Source organism: Myotis brandtii, unplaced genomic scaffold (assembly GCF_000412655.1).
Source record: "Myotis brandtii unplaced genomic scaffold, ASM41265v1 scaffold166, whole genome shotgun sequence".
Classification (NCBI taxonomy): Eukaryota; Metazoa; Chordata; class Mammalia; order Chiroptera; family Vespertilionidae; genus Myotis; species Myotis brandtii.
The window spans coordinates 624,823-645,885 of NW_005356087.1; the positions used below are offsets into that span (position 1 = coordinate 624,823).

Here is a 21,063-nt window from a genome sequence, read left to right on the forward strand (position 1 = left end):
CCATCGTTGAATTCCTGCCAGGTAAGTTTAAGCTTGACATGTTTATTTGAAATTTTAGTAGACCAAATTTTTGTGAGTAATATATATCAGGAACATATAAGTTCTTGATTTCAATAAGCTTATGACATAATGTTATGTACACTAAATGATAATATGGTGAGGTAGATTGTAACAGGTTGAGTGAATGTCCTTTTTGGTGTCTGTATCAATTTATTGATTAATTTTCAGTGATTTATTATATTGTTTATTCAAAACTTATTCAGTGATAGGGACATATATGTAGATTTCACAATTCTAGGAGATACTTAATGCTCAAGTGACAGAAATTAAAAGGAATTGATGTCAGATTTTTATTTTTTTTTTTAATTAAATCTTTATTGTTCAGGTTACATTTGTTCCTCTTTTTTCCCCCCCATAACTCCCCTCCTCCCAGTTCCCACCCCACCCTCCGCCCTCACTCCCCACCCACTGTCCTCATCCATAGGTGCACGATTTTTGTCCAGTTTCTTCCCGCATCTCCCATTCCCCTTTCCCCCCCAAGAATAGTCAGTCCATTCCCTTTCTATGTCCCTGATTCATTATAATCACCAGTTCATTCTGTAAATCAGATTATTTATTCACTTGATTCTTAGATTCACTTGTTGATAGATGCATGTTTGTTGTTCACAATTTGTATCTTTACCTTTTTCTTCTTCCTCCTCTTAAAGGATACCTTTCAGCATTTCATATAATACTGGTTTAGTGGTGATGAACTCCTTTAGCTTTTCCTTATCTGTGAAGCTCTTTATCTGACCTTCAATTCTGAATGATAGCTTTGCTGGATAAAGTAATCTTGGTTGTAGGTTCTTGCTATTCATCACTTTGAATATTTCTTGCCATTCCCTTCTGGCCTGCAAAGTTTCTGTTGAGAAATCAGCTGACAGTCGTATGGGTATTCCCTTGTAGGTAATTGAGTCTCTTTCTCTTGCTGCTTTTAAGATTCTCTCTTTGTCTTTTGCTCTTGGCATTTTAATTATGATGTGTCTTGGTGTGGTCCTCTTTGGATTCCTTTTGTTTGGGGTTCTCTGCGCTTCTTGGACCTGTAAGTCCATTTCTTTCACCAGGTGGGGGAAGTTTTCTGCCATTATTTCTTCAAATAGGTTTTCAATATCTTGCTGTCTCTCATCTTCTGGCACCCCAATTATTCTGATGTTTGTACGCTTGAAGCTGTCCCAGAGGCTCCTTACACTATCTTCATATTTTCGGATTCTTTTTTCATTTTGCTTTTCCGGTTGGGTGTTTTTTGCTTCTTCGCATTTCAAATCTTTGACTTGATTCTTGCGCTCCTCTGGTCTGCTATTGGGTGTCTGTATAATATTCTTTATTTCAGTCCGTGTATGCTTAATTTCTAGTTGGTTCTTTATCATAGCATCGAGGGTCTCATTAGTTTTCGTGACTCTCTCCTCAAGTTTATTGACAGCTTCTAGCACATTTTTGCAAGCCCTCAAAATTGCGATTTTTAGCTCTATATCCTCCATTTCTGTCATGTTTTTTTGTCTCCGCATTTTTTATGCTTTCTTGGTGCACCCCCTAGTGGTCTTTGTGCGCAGTCTTGTTCTAGTTGAGCCTTGATTGTTGTAGTTAATACTAGAGGGATTTGACCACCAGGCCGACTGGCTGTGTGAATCAGCTGTGTCTGCCGCGGAAAACTTCTGTCCTCTGGGGAGGTGCTAATCTAGCCTTTGCCTGAGGCGATCTGGCAAATGGCTCTGCGCAGGGCTTGGGCGGGGCGGGCTCAACAGGGCGGGCGGAGGGAGCGGTTATGGCCCCTCTCAGTCCCGTTCCCAGAGGCTCTGCTTCTCAGAACCCCAGGAACCGCTGCAAACCTCGGAGGGAAAGCTGCCTTCCAACTGATGCCAGACACTCCCGCTTCTCCCGTTTGGGTCCGAGTCCCCAGCGATTCGCCCGTATCTGGAGCTCAGAGTCTGAGACTCCCCCCTGACCGAAAACGACAACCGCGCTCTCAGCCACCAGCCCGCTTTGCGCGCGCACCTCCGCACCTGAGTATTTTCCACACTGCGCCTCCTCTGAGCCTCGGTGTGCTGTTATTTTTCCTTCTAGTTGAAGAGTCTCTCCTCAGCCAGCCTTCCTGTGGTTCTGGGTGATGTCCGTTCCGTCTTTTAGTTGTATTTTTGAAGTGGTTGTTTGCGGCAGCAGTCTCCGGTGTTTACCTATGCTGCCATCTTGGTCTCTCCCCCGATGTCAGATTTTTAATATATGTATCCAGATCCTTAAAATATCTGATCAGTTGAGATCTAGTAATTGTTCTAGAAACTGGTACTGCAGTCAAATTAACAATGATCAACATGTACTAGGCTGCTAAATTTACTTCTTGATTATAATGCTAGTAATTTATAAACAAAAATTGGCACTTTCTCTTTTTCCTTGTTTTCTAAGATGAGTGACAGGACTTAAAGACTTAAAGATGTTAAAGAAATCCCATTCAAGTAGTTGGCTTGTCATTGCAGTGAATGAACAATTATTCATTCAACAAATATTTATTGAAGGCTTACTACATGCCAGACACTATTATTTGCACTGTTGATAAAGCAAGGAAAAGGCAATATGCTTGCCCTTGTGGTGCTTATATTCTAGTTGCAGATGTACCTTTTTTGGCCTATAGTATATGATTGATCTGCTGTCATTACTGTTCTAGGTGAGACTGAGAAGCCTTGTATCCTTGAGCTGATGGACGACAGACTCTATGAGGAAATAGAGGAACTCCGCCTAGTTCTTGGCACTCCACAAAGCAACTCTCCCTTTGGGGCTACAGTTGGTGAACAAAATGAAACTCTGATAAGGATCCGAGATGATGCTGATAGTAAGAAGTCATTTCTTATTCTCAACTTTCAATTGGGAACTGAAATCCGTCTATGTTAAAGTTTCAGGTAGATTAGAAAACAACCTACTGTTTTTGACTAGGCTTTTAAAACAAATGAGAATTAAAAAGAGAGAGAGAGAGAGAGAGAGTGAGAGAGTCGCCCTAACCAGTTTGGCTCAGTGGATAGAGCATCAGCCTGCGGACTCAAGGGTCCCAGGTTCGATTCCGGTCAAGGGCATGTACCTTGGTTGCGGGCACATCCCCAGTAGGGGGTGTGCAGGAGGCAGCTGATCAATGTTTCTCTCTCATCGATGTTTCTAACTCTCTATCCCTCTCCCTTCCTCTCTGTAAAAAATCAATAAAATATTTTTTTTTAAAAAAGAGAGAGTAAAATAAGGAATGAAATAAACCATTAAAACTGAAAGTTGATGTTGAAGAATATGACTTATATCTAAACTAGAGGCCCGGTGCACAAAAATTTGTGCACTGGGGTGGGGGGGGCGTCCCTCAGCCTGGCCTGTGGCTTCTCGCAGTCTGGGACCCCTTGGGGGATGTCCACCTGCTGGCTTAGGCCTGCTCCCCGGGGGATCGGACCTAAGCTGGCAGTCAGACATCCCTCTAGCAGCCCGGAAGCCCTTGGGGGATGTCCACTTGCCAGCGGGGAGCAGGCCTAAGCTGCAGTCGGACATCCTTAATGCTGCTGAGGAGACAGGAGAGGCTCCCACCACCACCGCTGTACTGGCAGCGGTCAGCCTGGCTTGTGGCTGAGCAGAGCTCCCCCTGTGGGAGCGCACTGACCACCAGGGGGCAGCTCCTGCATTGAGCGTCTGCCCCCTGGTGGTCAGTGTGTGTCATAATGACCAGTCATTCCCAGTCGTTCTGCTGTTAGGGTCAATTTGCATATTACCCTTTTATTATATAGGATACTAAATCCCTAACATTCATACCTCCCCTCTTTTCCTGACATACATTTGGGTGCAGGCAGTCCTGGGCCAACAATTTCCTCCCTCTCTTCCCACTCTCAGTGGCCTGCTCCCATAAAATTTTGGCACATAGAGACTGCCTAGAGCATATGCTCTTTGAGGACTGGTTAATTCCTAAGTAAGGGGCTGGACTATGTTATGTGTGCTCAGTTGTTCCTAACACACTCAATAATATTGGGTGAGGAAACAGAAAGAAGCCAGGAGTATAATAGTAATTAAGCTCTTCCCACAGGGAAAGAAACATTAGAAATGGAGAAAAATTCCTTTTACAATTTAAAAATTATTCCTATTTCCCACAATTTTAGAGACTATTATTAAATTCGGAGAAACCAAATTTAGCATAAATGAACCTAAAGAACCAGGACAATCAGTGGTTATAAAGATTCCAGTGATTCGCCAAGGAGACACTTCAAAGGTTTCCATCGTGAGAGTGCACACCAAGGACGGCTCGGCCACCTCTGGAGAAGACTACCACCCTGTGTCAGAAGGTAAGGGCGCTCCCAGTTCTGTGTCCATGGGGGTTGTACTCAAGTGACCATGAGAAAAGTAAGAAAATATCAATTGAAATAAAAATATACATATACCTGTAAATTAGTCTTCAGAAAAAACAAAAACAATGGAATTTATTTCCAGAATTCCTCTTTTGACTTAGAGAGTATATGTGTTAGGACTTATGAAATTTTTGAGTAAACATGCTAGACAACTTTCTGTTTTGAGTCTACTTTCACCTTCACTATGGTAATCAGACATTGAATAATAATTCTTGTGAAGTATTCTATTGCATTGAAAATGCATAATAGCAGAGATAGTAGTCTATTTTAGTTTATAAAACACCCACAATTTAAAACTTCCAGCTAGAAAATTTTGTGTTTATGGAGGGCAAAAAAAGAGTGGTAAAATATCAACTACATGAGACCATAAAGTCTATGGGCCTCAAAAACCCATTATGGGTGCTTTTCATCTGTCTCTCTATTGCCTCAAATTTATGGATCATTTCACCATTTACTTTTATAAATAATTAAGACAAATCATTCAGTACACATTCTGCCTCTCCCTCTTCTTCTCTCAGATTTGTTTGCTGACAAAATAAATATAAATTAATGTCCCAAATTTAGTCTATGAATTATTTGGAATTCTTCTTATCCACTTGGTTTCTAGTTTCCTATCTCTCACTACAATCATTAGTTCCTAATGATCATAGAGCTTTAGGCATTCATCTTTTTTTTTAAATCTTTATTGTTGAGAGTATTACAGATATCCTCCTTTTTCCCCCTATTGCTCCCCTGCGCCCCGTACTCACCCCACCGCAGGCCTACACCGTCCAACTGTCTGTGTTCATAGGTAAGATCTTTGGTTAATCTCTTCCCACTCCCCAACCCCCTTCCCTCTGAGAATCGTCAGTCTGTTCCATTTCCATGCTCCTGATTCTATTCCTTTCACCAGTTTATTCTGTTCATCAGATTTTTTTTCATTTGATTTTTAGATTCACTTGTTGATAGATATGTATTTGTTGTCACTCGGTTGTTCATATTTTTTATCTTTACCTTTTTCTTCTTCTTCCTCTTCTTAAAGAATACCTTTCAACATGTCATGTAATACTGGTTTCATGGTGATGAACTCCTTTAGCTTTTTCTTATCTGTGAAGCTCTTTATCTGACCTTCAATTCTAAATCATAGCTTTGCTGGGTAGAGTGATCTTTGTTGTAGGTTCTTGCTATTCATCACTTTAAATATTTCTTGCCACTCTCTTCTGGCCTGCAAAGTTTCTGTTGAGAAATCAGCTGACAGTCATATGGGAGCTCCCTTGTAGGTAACTACTTTTCTCTTGCTGCTTTTAAGATTCTCTGTTTGTCATTAACACTTGACATTTTGATTATGATGTGTTTTGGTGTGGGCCTCTTTTGGTTCCTCTTGTTTGGGACTATCAGCTTCCTGGACCTGTAAGTCCATTTCTTTCACCAGGTAGGAGAAGTTTTCCGTCATTATTTCTTCAAATAGGTATTCAATATCGTGCTCTCTATCTTCTCCTTCTGGCACCCCCAAAATATGAATGTTAGTACACTTGAAGTTGCTCCTTAAACTATCTTCATATTTTTGGATTCTTTTTGCTTTTTTGATTGGGTGTTTTTTGCTTCCTCATATTCCAAATCATTGATTTGATTCTTAGAATTCTCTACTGTTAAATCCCTGTAAATTATTCTTTATTTCAATTGGTGTATGCTTAACTTCTGATGGGTCCTTTTCCATGTCTTTGACATTCTCACTAAGATCCTTGAAAGTCTCATTAAGTCCCTAGATGCAGCGGTTCTCAACCTGTGGGTCGCAAACCCTGAAAATACATCCTGCATATCAGATATTTACATTATGATTCATAACAGTAGCAAAATTACAGTTATGAAGTAGCAATGAAAATAATTCTATGGTTGGGGGTCACCACAACATGAGGAACTGTATTAAAGGGTCGCAGCATTAAGAAGGTTGAGAGCCGTAACTGGTTTGGCTCAGTGGATAGAGCGTCGGCCTGCGGACTGAAAGGTCCCAGGTTCGATTCCGGTCAAGGGCATGTACCTTGGTTGTGGGCACATCCCCAGTGGGTAGAAGAGGCTTTCTAAGGAATAAGGTAAATCCATGAGGAAAGACTTAAAATTACTGACATGCCCTGGCTGGTGTTGCTAAGTGATTAGACTACAGTGGTTCTCAACCTTCCTAATGCCGCGACCCTTTAATACAGTTCCTCATGTTTTGGTGACCCCCAATTTCATTGTTACAAATTGAACATAATTAAAGCATAATGATTAATCACAAAAACAATATGTAATTATATATGTGTTTTCCAATGGTCTTAGGTGACCCCTGTGAAAGGGTCATTTGAACCCTAAAGGGGTCAGGACCCACAGGTTGAGAACCACTTTGCCTAGAAGCTCTCATGAAGACCCTTGAGTAACCCTATAACCATGGATTTGAACTCTGTATCCAGTAGTTTGCTTGGTTACATTTCTTTCATTTGTGACATGTTTCTTTGTCTCTGCATTTTGGCTTCTTCTCTGAGTTTGTTTCTATGTATTAGAGCTGCTATGTCCCCTAGAATGGGCAGAGTGGCCTTGTGTAGTATGTGTCCTGTAGTATGTCACCTTAACTGGGTACTCTAGGTGACCCCCGGTGTAGGCTGTGTGCATAGTCTTATAGTTGAACCTTCATTGCTATTGGCATCTCTGGGAGGAATTGACCTCTAGGCCAATTGGCTGTGAGAACCTGCTGTGACTACAGTGGGAGAGCTGCTGTGCAGAAAACACCCTTAAGGAGCAGGACTTGCTTCAGTGGGGCTTTGGTGCTCACTGAGTTGGCCTCTTGAGTGTGTCACTTGTGGATGTGTAGAGTTGTAATCTGCTGTGGTCTGAAGCTTTCCATCAGGTGCACTGGCTCTAGGGCCTCCAGGGAGGTGCAAAGTCAGCCAGTCTGGGGACATCCTGCAGTAGCTATTTGTATTGGGCTTTGAGGTGCCCAGGCAAGGCCTAGCTATGAAGCAAAGCAGGCTGGTGCTAGTGCTAGGTCTTGGGCCTTTTATTGATAGGTTTCAGGCATGCTGTCACCACCTTCAACTTGTTTGAGAGATTTTAGCAAAATCTGAAGATTGAACAAGGACATATGGATAAGCTGCTGCAAACAGGTTTGGAGGGACTGCAAACTGGATGGGGTGGGGTCTCAGGGAATCATCAGGATGGAGCCAACAGATATGGCTGCCAGTCAGCCCTGCCACAGGGGAGGTCTCAGCACAGAAACAGTTACCCCTGCAAGCACCCCTGACTGGGAGAAAGCTTCCCCCAAGTTCCTGACCCGATGCCAGACAATCCAGTTCCTCCCAGTATGTGTCTGGGTCCCCCAGAGAAGCTTCCCTGGGCCCAGTGCTGGAGCTCAGATGAAGCGGGACCATGTAAGTTCATGTGCCAGCCTTTTAAAAAAACACCTGGGTCTCCAGAAGCCTCCGTGTCTCTCTGCCCCAATCCCTGCTGGTTTTTATAGCCCATAATTATGGGGACTTCTCTTCCCAGCTCTGGGTCCCTGAGCTGGGGGTCTGGTGTGGGCTGGGACCCCTTGTTCCTCACGGGCAGCCTCCACAGAGATGATCTCCCTCCTGATTTAAAAAAAACAACAACACATCACACGTGGGTGTTGGACCATTCCGCACCTCTGCCCCTCCTACCAGTCTCAACGTGCTTTCTTCTTTACTTCTCTAGTTGTAGGACTTCCATTCAGCCAGCTTTCAGGCGATTCTGAATGATGGTTGTTCTTTATTTGTTGTAATTTTGATGTGGTTGTGGGAGGCAGTGAGTACAGGCATTTACCTATGGGGCCATCTTAGTTCTCCCAGGCATTCATCTTTATCTCCTAACTTGCATACACAATTTAGAAAAAGACTGATAGTTATTACTAAATCAGTTATAAAGGTAATGATAGAATAGTGTAAAAAAGCATTTTCTGCAGAGGAGCTTGTACTTTTTATGCATATAGTTTGGGGCAAAAGTAGTGTGGGAACCCTAATCAAAGTATGCTGGATATTCAAGGCTAATTTGAGGGTGGGGGCCCTGTCCAGAGTATGCCAGATGTGCAAGGCCAAGTTGCCTTACGTAGGTGCAAAAGCAAGGACATAGAGATTATATTGTATGCACTGTGCAGGTGTACTTTTCTTGGGCCTTTTATTGATAGGTTTCGGGCATGCTGTCACCACCTTCAACTTGTTTGAGAGATTTTAGCAAAATCTTAAGATTGAACAAGGACATATGGATAAGATATGAACAAGGACATATAACCCAAATACTGATGTCACTATTTGGCAAGAAGCCTCTTTTGTCTAAGTTGGTATAAAGATGTGTTGTTGACCAGCCGGTGTGCAGCCGCTTGGTATGGCTCCTGTGTTTGCTACTGTATTAGCAAGGGCTGCTTTATGTGGCTACTTTGTAATGCTACTTTGAAGAACTGTTTTCTCTAATGGCTACGTGGAAGCAATGGCTACTTTGTCTGCAATAAGGTCTCTCTTCTATGCTTATGACTTTTCCTTCTAATACCTGGCATCCATGAAGGTCCTGTTCCTGGCAGGGGAACTAAGACCCCACAGTTGTAGTTGAGCAGGATCAAAGAGAAACTTGCTCCCACAAGCTCCACAGTGAGCAGGGGAGCAGGGTTCAGGAGTAAGTACTCCAACAAGTAGGTTTACAGTTCATGTGGAAAAAGATACAATAATCTATATATATAAAAGCCAGGCGACCAGAATGCCAGAACGACCAGTCGCTATGATACCCACTGCAGCCAGCCAACTGGCCCAGTCGGGAGGCAGCCCTTCCCCCCAGCCAGCCCCAGATGGATTGGGGGCGGGGCTGGCTGGCCAACCTCCTACACCCTTCCCCCTGGCTGGCCCGGCCCCCAATCGGCTCCCCCACCCCAATCAAGGGCAGGGCCAGCTGACCAACTACCTGCAACACCTCCCCCTCACTGGTCCCACCCCCGATCGGCCCACCACACCCTGATTGGGGGTGGGGCCAGTCAGGGGGAGGGGGGGCCACAGGAGGTTGGCCGGCCCCACCCCCGATCCGACTAGGGGCCAGCTGGGGGGAGGGGCCGCCCCCCCAATTGGGCCAGTTGGCCGGACGCAGTGGGCATCATAGCAACCGGTCATTCCAGTCATTCTGGCATTGCGGTCGCTTGGCTTTTATATATATAGACTAGAGGCCTGGTGCACAAAATTCGTCCATTGGGGGTTCCCTCAGGCTGGCCTGTACCCTCTCCAATCTGGGACCCTACAAGGGATGTCCAACTACCTCTTGAAATCCGGGACCGCTGGCTCCTAACCACTCGCCTCCATGCCTGCCTGATCGTCCCTAACCCCTCTGCCTGCCTGCCTGATCACCCCTAACCACCTCTGCCTGCCTAATCACACCTAACCACCTCTGCCTGCCTGCCTGATCGCCCCTAACTCCTTCCCTGCTGGCCTGATCACCTCTAACCGCCTCTGCCTCGCCCCGCACCCAGGACCCAGGATTCCCTCCTTTGGCCGGCTGCAGGGACCCAGGACCCGGGCTGGCTTCACCCGGGCCAACCGCAGCCTCAGGGGACCGTGGGTGGGCAACTTCGCTCAGACCGCAGCTGTAGGCGCTGGCACCTGGGACTGCAGGGCAGGTAGCTTGTCCCTCTCCCGGGCCACAGCCTGACTGGTCCCCATTCCTCTCTTGTGAGCTCATTTGTGCCTGGCTCGTCCCCATTCCTCTCTCCCCAGTGTTGAGTGTCTGAGTCGTTATGGTGTGACAGTGTGAGGGTGTGGTGACCATTTGCATATTAGCTCTTTATTATATAGGATGATAATATATTTGAAATAAATCAGATACCACCAAAAATGAGAGAAAAATACTGCTTATCACTAAATTATAAGATCTAAAATAAGTCTATTATTTATTTTTTATTGTCCCCAATAACATGATTAGTGAGAGAAAGAGAGAGAGAGAGGGAAAGAGAGAGAGAGAGTAGAGACATCTATGTGAGAGAAAAACATCAATAGTTTCCATACAGGAATTTAACTGACAGCCTTGTGGTGCACAGAACAGCACTCAATCAACTGAAACACTCCAGTCAGGCTAAAGTAAGCCTCTTAATACACAGGTTTTATATGAAGAAAACACCTTCTAAATGTGCAAAATATGACCTTGAGAAGTAGATGTTTTTCTTAGAAATAAAACAAATATTCTTTGCTAAAACAGAAACAAAATTATATCTATGCAGCCTTGGCCAGTTTGGCCCAGTTGGTTAGAGCATGATTCTGTACATGGAAAGGTCACGGGTTTGATTCCCGGTCAGGGTACATACCAGATTGCAGGTTCGGTCCTGGCCGGGGTGTGTATGGGAGGCAACCAATCCATGCTTCTCTCTCTCTCTCTCTCTCTCTCTCTCTCCCTCCCTCCCTCTCCCTCTCTCTTCCTCTCTTTCAAAAAAAATTATATCTATGCAATAAATTGACAGTCAGAAAAATGTTAAATAACATTAAAACAGCCTGTGTCATTTTTTTTAATCCTCACCTGAGAATGTGTTTATTAATTTAGAAAGGTAAGGAGAGAGAGAGCAAAACATCAATGTGAGAGAGAAACACCTCTCAGGTTGCCTCCTGTACATGCCCTGACCAGATATTGAACCCACAATTTCGGAATGTGCCCTGACCAGGAATTGAACCTACAATCTTTTTGATGCATGGGATGATGCTCTAACCAACTGAGCCACCCAGCTGGGGCCAGCCTGTTTCTTTTTTATCACATAAATGTCAGCTTGCTGTTTATAATGTTTATAATAAAAATTTAAGTAATATTTTCTAATCCTTCCATGTTGTCACAAATGGCAATATTTCATTCTTTTTATAGATGTGTAACATTCCATTGTATAGATGTATCACATCTTTATTCATTCATCTATTGATGGACACCTAGATTGCTTCCATATCTTGACTATGGGAAATTATTCTGCAGTGAACATAGGGGGGCACATATCTTTTCAAATTAGTGTTCTCTGGGTAAGTACCCAGAAGTGAAATTGCTGGGTTGTATAGTATATCTATTTTTAGTTTTTTGAGGGATCTCCATACTGTTTTCCTAGGGGTGCAATTTGCAACAACATGGATGGGTCTACAAGGTATGAGGCTAAGTGAAATAAGTCAGAGAAAGACAAATTCCATGTGATTTCACTTATACATGGGCTTTGAAAACAAAACAAGCAAACAAAATAAAAACAGATTCATAGGAACAGAGGCCAAAGGGATGATTTGCCAGAAGGGAGGAGTTGGGGAGGTTAGTGAAAAAGGGAAGGGGAACATGGTCAGTAATATTGTGATAAGTTTACACAGTGACAGATACTTACTAGAATTAGTGGGGTAATCACATTATAAGTTAAAAATGCCTAATATTGTACACCTGAAGCTAGTATAACCAATATAAGATTATATAACAACTGTAGTTAAGTAAAAAATAAATTTAAATTTATATTTTAAAAAAGATAAAGAGAATCAAAGCATACCAAAAAAGGAAATATTTTCTGAAATACTATGCTCTAATTTTTCCTTTTATGTTACAAATTTAAATCAGTCATTTCAAATAAACAGAAAAACTTAAATATAGAATACAAGGTGAAATGTTTATGCTAAAAATGTTTAAAGTAACAGATAAAGACTAAAATAGTTGAGAAAACAACTATCACCTAACACATGTACTGTAAGAAAATAATAATTTAACATCCTATATAATAAAAGGCTAATATGCAAATGGACCAAACTGCACAACGACCAGTCGCTATGATATGCACTGACCACCAGGGGGCAGACGCTCAATGCAGGAGCTGCCCCCTGGTGGTCAGTGCGTTCCCACAAGGGGAGCGCCGCTCAGCCAGAAGCTGGGCTCATGGCTGGCGAGCACAGCAGTGGTGGCAGGAGCCTCTCCCACCTCCACAGCAGTGCTAAGGATGTCTGACTGACGGCTTAGGTCCACTCCCTACAGGGAATGGGCCTAAGCCATCAGTCGGACATCCCCCAAGGGTTTCTGGACTGTGAGAGGGTGCAGGCTGGGCTGAGGGACTGCCTCCTCCCCCAAGCACATGAATTTCGTGCTCTGAGCCTCTAGTTTAAAATAAACACTTAAGTTTTTAACGTCTTAGAAATTGAGTTTGTGCAATTCAGAGGGTTACAAAACTTGAATGCTTATAGGGCTAAGACAAGCTATAGAATGAGTGAAGCAAGGGAAGTGTTTCGGGGTTGGGGTGAGAATGGAGTGATGGAAAATCTATTCGCTGCTGAGAAAGAAAAAAAAAAAAGCCTGTGCTATCATAGCCAGCTGACTGTTGCAGACAGAAAAGTTCAAAAGAACTCAAAAATCTATACTTTCCTATGAAATCCACAGATTTTTAAGTGTTAGAAACTAATTTTTTTAATGCAATGTCTCACGGTCAAACTAAACAAATTGGTGGGCCAGAAATGATCGCCTATTTTTTTCTTTTGGAACAAGTGCCATGAGCTCTTTCAGGGTATGTGGAATCAAAGACAGAACATGCTAAGGCTAATGTGTAAAATGGCTGTATCTAGACACAGAACTAATTTTAAAGATGAGTCTGGCTTACTAACTCAGTTTTAAACACTTCTATAATAATAAAAGCATAATATGCTAATTAGACTGGACGTCCTTCCAGACGAAGGAAGCCCGGGTCCCGAGTGCCTGCTGGTGGCCAGAGCAAAGCCCGGGTCCCAGATGTCAGAGGGAAGCCAGTGCCAGGAGCTGGGAGAAGGAAGGCCTACTAGTGCACGAATTTTGTGCATTCGGCCTCTATTTTTTATAATTGACAATTATAAAGTAGAAGTAGGAAAGGAAAAATACATTGGAGACACATTTTCTTCTGCCTCATTTTAAGACTTGTAATTTTGAATTATAATGACTGAACTGCAGTTAGATCACAAAGCATCATCTGTTATCTTTTTTAATTGGAATGATTATGCATTATCTTCTTTATTTAAACTTCTGTGCCATTTTCTAAAAAGGTATAGTAAAACTACAAAATAGTTTATACGGGTTTCATACTATAGTCAGCTGCTTATTCATGAGTTCAATAAAATCAATTAAATTTTAACATTTTCAGAATTTTAAAGTAAGTGGGTTCAAAGGGATTCACAGAATTAGGCTTAGTTTTCAAGATAATGAAGCAATTTTGTTTAGTGAGGAAGGACAGGGATGAGAGAAAAAATACCATTAATATTTATCTTTAAAAAAAGTTTTTAAGTTTCCAAGATTAACATCAACAATAACAGATATAATTTAAGATATAATTTGATATGTTGATAAAATCTTAATTTTACATTCAGCTTTTCCAGATATATACATAATGTAAATACTGTTCACATTCAATAATATTTGTGACCATATTCATTTGACTTATGTCCTGTTGGTTTAGAAATTTTGGGAAATAAGATGCAAGTTTTTCTGGTTGTGTCCTGGTATTAGAACTGTTGATTATCCTTTCCATAACTCAGCATTTTTTCAAACTGAGGTCCAATAAATAAATTTAGTAGCTTATGATTAAATTTTTTTCAGGATAGAATAGAATAGAATAGAAAATATTAGAGTGTAATGAATATAGTAGAAATAGGTGATTTTAAAAAACTTTTTATTCCATTTCATTCACACACACACACACACACACTGGTCCATATTGTAAACTGTATTTCAGATTGTGAATCACTCACAAAAAAGCTTAACAAAAACTCATATTCATATGTAAAATATTTAAATTTGTGATTTTGCACTTATAGAAATTGAATTTAAGGAGGGAGAAACCCAGCACATTGTTGAAATTGAAGTAATCCACGATGGGGTTAGAGAGATGAGAGAGGCCTTCACTGTTCACCTAAAACCTGATGAAAATATGATAGCAGAGACACAGGTAAGTAATAAATACAGGTACAAATTCATAGCTAACATTTTATCAGGGAAATTGCATATAAGCATCTCATAGTGTACAATACAGTAATGGGACTCTGTACAAGCCTTATAAAAAGGAGATGTGCATTATCCCTTTTAACTCCTAAATAAATTTTGTTCCTATTAGATTGTAATCAAGAGATTCGTGTCTTTGTTTGAAAAATCATGTTTGTAGAAACTCAAGGACTAGAGTCACTGAGCCCTACATCTGCCCATGTACAGCAATTTAAAATTAATCTCCAGAGAGAAAGCATCATCTCAGCACAAAGATGAGACCATTAATTCAGTGCACAACTCATTAAAACACACATTTTAATTCACAAAATAGTTTGCTAATCTTCAAAAAATCTTCACCTTTTCAACCTAGCTTTATTAAATTAATGTCTAGAGTAAATATAACATTTATTGGCACTCACTTCAGCATAGCCCAAATGTTACAGTTCTAACACCTCTTTTCTTTTTATTTAATTTATGTTGCATACGCAACCAATTTTTCTTTAAGATGAACAAATTTAAACATTTTTTTACCTTTAAACCCAAAACAATGTTTTAATAAGTTTTTATTGGTTTTAGAGAGAGAGGAAGAGAAAGGGAGAGAGTGAGAAAAACATTGATGAGAGAGAAACATCGATCAGCTACGGCCTGCAAGTGTCCTGAACTGGAAATCGAACCAGTGATCTCTTGGTGCAGGGGATGATGCTCAAACCAACTGAGCCACACCGGTCAGGGCCTAAAATAATTTTTAAAGCTAAATGATTTAGGAACAGATCAATATTTATAATATCTATGCTTAAATTTACTCTATTTCTTTTATTATTTGTTTCACTATTTGTATGAGATCAAATTAGAGAGATTTTCTTCCTTAAGTATGGGTTACCATTTTGTAATTTTTACTACTTGGTGATATTTCTGCTACAGTGCCTTGCTTTTCTTAAAGTCATATTTAAAATTAAAGAAGTATGAGCAGAAAATCTTTTTTTTAAGCCTTGATCACATAAAAATTAGTCTTTTGTTATTTTTATGGAGCATGATATTAAACTTTTTTAAGTGAAAGAAACTGAGATTCACTTCAAGTAATAAAAGCTTTTTTAAGAACGCACTTATAAATATAGATTTGGAAACTATGGTAGTTAGATATTGGAAGAGTATTCAGGAGCTAAGGCAAATTTATCAGCAAGGTGTTCTGATTACCTTACCAGCAGCACATGTTCACAGGTTCCTCTCCTATCATGACTCAACTTTTCCCTCTGCCTGTGCTTCAGGCTCCTTCAACCTCTGACCATTTAAAGCTTTGCTTTTTTACTGGCACTAACTTCAGCATAGCCCAAACTATCACATAACCTCTAGGATCTACCTTCTCTCAGGGTGTCTTTTAGCTTTTCTCCCACTATCAACTAATTGACTGTTTTTATGGATCTTCTACGTAACAACTCCAAGACAGATTTAGCTACTTTCATCACAATTTATAGAAAAAAATTAGAGCACAAATGCTTCATGGGCCTTTGTCCAACACATACTGCCCTGGGCTCAGGTACCCTCCCCTGATACCATAAGATATGGCCAAGGTGCCAGAGTCACATAGAATAAACCATACAGGATCTGTCACTCTGAAAGGTATCTGCATGTGACAATTTTATCATGATGAAGCCAGGGACTTGCCAAGCATCATGGCATTGTTCTGTGCAATAGAACCACTAAGAGTCAAATATTTTAATAATCACAGATAATTATCTTTTCCCACTAGGTGACAAAAGCCATTGTGTATATAGAAGAAATGAACAGCATGGCAGATGTCACTTTTCCTTCTATCCCTCAAATTGTGTCCTTATTGATGTATGATGATACTTCCAGAGCTAAAGAGAATGCTGGACCTGTGTCTGGTTATCCTGTCATCTGTATCACAGTGAGTAGGAAATTGAGGAAAATTGTAAAATAATTACTTAAAATAATTCTAGCTTAACTAATATAGTATTAGCTTTGACATGAAGAAATAAAAGTGGGAAAATACTACTTTGAAAAGGAAAATATGGTATTAATCAAATAAAGTTCTCATTTTTCTTCCTTTATCCAACAAAGCTTAATTAAGTGATGTGTACATAGATTGTTATTTCATGTTATCTCAGTGTCTGTCACTAATAGGAAAATAAATAAGGGTCGGATTCTGCACTCAGGGAAATCAAAAAATAAAAAAGATAAAAACATGTGAAAATTAGTTACTACGGGACAAAATATGAACATATTCACAAGAATAATGCAACTCTATGTACAAGGGAAGGCTTAGGATGGTCCGGTGGAATTTCAGTTTGAAAGAGTCAGATAAGGGAAAGTCATTTCAGGAAGAAGTAATTGCATCATAAGTTACATCTAGAAGAATAGCAAAAAAAGTGGCATATTATCTTTCACTGCTTTTAGAGAGAGAGGAAAAGAGAGGGAGAAACATCAATGTGAGAGAGAAACATCAATCGGTTGCTTCCTGCATGTGCCCCAACCTGGGATCGAACCCACAGTTGGGGTATGTGCCATGACCTGGAATTGAACCGGTGACCTTTTGGTGTATGGGACAATGCTCCAACCAACTGAGCCACACCAACCAAGTTAAAGAATGGTATATTATTATTCCACTTTTATTTGCCTACACTTAAATCTAAATTATAAGCTCCCTGCGAGCAAAAACTGGGGCCTATTTTTATATCAGAACAGCTCTGGTATGATGACCTACATAAAATGGGTTCACAATAAATGTTTATTGAATTAACAAGGCAAACATAATAATTTGGTGTCAAGTTATAAAGGTCTTTAAATGTTACATTAAAGAATGTGGACTTCATTTGTTGGGTAGCAAGGAGATCTTGCATGGAATTTCATGAGAGGAGAAGTTGTGTTGGAGTGTTACCATGGCAGCAGTGTGTCACTTGACTAGAAAGGCCCTCAATTAGGGAGGTGGTGTTGGGAATGGGAAGGGAGAAATTTAAGAAATATTGCAAAAGAAGAATTAACCAAGTTCACTGACCAGATGAGAGAAAGGAGGGAAGAAGGAAAGGAGACAGAGAAGGAACAAAGATTCTCTATCCCACCATTATATGGACAACTCTGAGGATTCAAGAGATGATGAAATGAATAACACTTTTACTTGTATCAGTTAGAAGTAGAAACATCCAATAGCTGTTTGAAATGCAAGATTAGAGTTCATAAGAGCTATCATGGCTAGGAATAAAAATTTGAGGGTTGCACAAATAGCATGTAGGAAGGGGGAAAAAGCATCAGTGAAAGCACTATGATGGAACTTGAGATGAATAGTTTACACATTATTCTATATTGTGACCCTAACAGAGTTCTGTGTTCCCCATAGGCTTGCAATCCTAAATATTCAAACTATGACAAAACAGGTTCTATTTGTACAAGTGAGAACATCAATGATACTTTGACTCTGTACCGATGGCTGATTAGTGCACCCACTGGCACTGATGGTGTGACCAGCCCCATGAAAGAAGTGGACTTTGACACCTATTTTACATCATCCAAGATGATCACTTTAGACTCCATATACTTTCAACCTGGCTCCAGGGTACAGTGTGCGGCTCGTGCTGTCAATACCAATGGCAATGAAGGTCTGGAGCTGATGAGCCCTATTGTAACCATCAGTAAAGAAGAAGGTAACATATTCCTATTTTCACATGAAGATCATTGGGATACCATGGCATATTATAAATGTTTAATTTCTGGTTATTAATTTTTTCAAATGCCCCATCCTAATATATAAAAACCCTGGGTCCGTCACATCCACAACAACCGAAGATTCTACCTAATGCCCAGGCTGCGTGCGCAGCAGGCTCTGGTGGGTGGGGACTTGGGGCAGTGGAGACAGGGACGAGGGAGGCAGGGCCGGCACTCACACTCACTCACAACCATGCACACGCACAGACACACACAGTGCCCACCAGCTCACAGCCTTTTCTCCCTTTCTTTCCCTCCATCCCAACTCACTCTCTCAGAATGAGGAAACAAAACAGACTGGGCCTGAAGAGGCCAGGATGGAAGGGAGGATCGGCAGAGGGTGGAGCAGCCCCCACTGGCCCCGCCTCCTCCCAACCGGGAAAGAGGAAGAGGGAGACAGGGAGGCAGGGAGGCCTGGAGGACTGCTGAGAAAAACAAAGAGACACAGAGACTGGGCGAGATCAGGTTGGCAGGGGAAGGCAGTTGGGGGTGAGATCAGTCCAGCAGGGGAGGGCAGTTAGGGGTGATCAGACAGGCAGAAGCATTTGGGGGCTAGATCAGGCCGGCAGGGGAGAGCAGTTAGGGGCGATCAGGCAGGCAGAGGCAGTTAGGTGCAATCAGGCAGGCAGGCAGGCGAGTGGTTAGGAGCCAGCAGTCCCAGATTGCGAGAGGGATGTCCAACTGCAGGCAGTCAGACATCCCCCAAGGGGTCCCCAATTGGAGAGGGTGCAGGCTGGGCTGAGGGACTCCCTCCCCATGCATGAATTCTGTGCACTGAGCCACTAGTGTATTTTATAATATGCTATACTAGTAAGTACTTAAAAATGATAATCCATTTTAATATATTTATTAAAAACAAATATTTGTTCATTCCACATTTTAAAATCACCTATCATACACCAGACTTTCTGTTGCCATATAAGTGTTTTATGCTCAGAATTTTTTAAAAATAAATAAATAAGGCAAGATTATTGTCCTCAAGGAGTTTAAACTCAAATTGAGGACACAACGTTTAGTCTGGACAGGGCACAGAAATGCAAAAGTGGTTGTGATTAGTTCTACCCAGAATGGGTCAGGAAAGGTTTTATTAAACAGGAGATTCTTAATCTGAATCTTGAAAACAGAGGGGAAAAGGCATGAGTAATGACTCAGAGAAGCATGAAAAAAACATGGAATATTCTGGGAACTAAAAGCAGAGAAATGGAAGGCATGTGAGAGGATCAGAAAATGAAGCAGATAGTATACAAGGTTCAGACCTAGAAAATTGGCTCATATACGATGCTAAAATATTCCAAGTTGGTTGTTGCATGAGTAGGAGTTTGCTGGGGACTGAAGAGGAGGTATCATCCAGGTAGAGAAGTATGTACAAGTGCCCAGACCTTGTTAATACAAGGGAGATTGTGTTCAGGACTGGAGCTTGACACTTTGGGGTGGAGAATAGGATATGGTTAAAGATAACAAAAGACAGGAAATCCACTTTATAAACCAATCCTTCACTCTACAGAAAACATTTTAAATTAAATTTTAAAATACCCGTTTATTTATAAGATTCTATTTCTAAAACTTCTATTTGCATGCAAGATTTTAGAAGTATACTTACTGCATAAAGAAATGTATATGTACCACCTCCCCATTATATAATAAGGATCAATATCTTTTAATATCATGTATATTAAATATGCCCTTTTATTGGGATTAAAACATATGGTGTTTAAGTTTCTCTTAAAACCAAACTTTTGAGTTGGTACCAAAAAAAGAAAAATTAAGAAATACCTTAAAATAAGTCCTACTAATAAAACAGACAGCCCAAATACTGAGGCCTGCCCTCTGATTTTATTCCTGTCCTAATAAGTACCTAATTCCCCAATTTTGTACCAGTTGAAAATTATATTTCCTAGATGTCTTCAAATTGTAATTCAGCATCTCGGTCCCTTCCATGATATTAAAATGAAAACATTAAAATTACCTTAAAGTAAATATTGGAGAAAGATTTTCATGACAAAATTCTTGAGTGTCAGAGAAAGAGAGAAGAGAAATAATGAGTTATAATTTATAATACACATACTGTAAGAAATTACATATATAGAGAAAACTAAACATTTTGTTCTCTTATTTCAAAGACACATTAGTTTTTGTTTTAAAAATGAGTGCATTTTTTAGTTTTATTAGCTTATAAATAATGTATATTTTATAACATCAAATAATGTATATTTAATGTCTAGAGTAAACATCAAATCACTTAATTAAACTACACTTACTTTTTTTCCATTGATTTTCAATCATCCATACTGTGTCTGTTCATACTTTATATTAAACTAGAGGCCTGGTGCATGAAATTTGTGCACCGGTAGGGTCCCTAGGCCTGGCCAGCGATCAGGACCAATCTGTGGGGTGACCGAGGGGGCGATCAGGGAGTCCCTGCTGGCACCTGCCTTGGCTGGACTGGGGCCTGCAGGCTGGGGGCAGCTCCTGTGTTGAGGGTCTGCCCCCTGGTGGTCATTGGGCAGCATAGCGACCAGTCGTTCTGCTGTTCAGTCAATTTGCATATTAGGCTTTTATTATATAGGACTAGGGGCCGGGTGCATGGAATGGAATTCGTGCACTGGGTGAGGCGGGGAGTGTCCCTCAGCCCAGCCTGCCCCCTCTCACATACTGGGAGCCCTCAGGCATTGACCCCCATCACCCTCCAATTGTAGGATCGGCCCCTTGCCCAGGCCTGATGCCTCTGCCAGAGGTGTCAGGCCTGGGCAGGGGACCCCCAGCCCCCTCTGATTGCTGGCTCCGCCCTCGCCCAGGCCTGATGCCTTGGCCAGAGGCGTCGACCCCCATCACCCTCCGATCGCCTGATCGGCCCCTTGCCCAGGCCTGACGCCTCCGCCAGAGGTGTCAGGCTTGGACAGGGGACCCCCATCTCCCCCCGATCACTGGCTCTGACCCCCGCCCAGGCCTGATGCCTCTGGCCCAGGAATCATGCCTGGGCAGGGGACCCCCATCTCCCTCTGATCGCTTGCTCCAC

At 41.5% G+C, this 21,063-nt stretch overlaps 1 protein-coding gene across 1 annotated transcript in view; it reads left to right on the forward strand.

Annotated features, from left to right (window-relative positions):
- Positions 1–21,063, forward strand: part of FREM2 (FRAS1 related extracellular matrix protein 2) — a 358,247-nt gene that overhangs the window by 285,037 nt on the left and 52,147 nt on the right. The window contains exons 9-14 of the mRNA XM_005862726.2: positions 1–21; positions 2,696–2,860; positions 4,149–4,331; positions 14,165–14,295; positions 16,078–16,236; positions 17,683–17,986. The exon at positions 1–21 is cut by the window's left edge and continues 177 nt beyond it. Of these exons, the coding sequence (XP_005862788.1) occupies positions 1–21; positions 2,696–2,860; positions 4,149–4,331; positions 14,165–14,295; positions 16,078–16,236; positions 17,683–17,986 (963 nt within the window). The remainder of the gene's footprint in view (positions 22–2,695; positions 2,861–4,148; positions 4,332–14,164; positions 14,296–16,077; positions 16,237–17,682; positions 17,987–21,063) is intronic.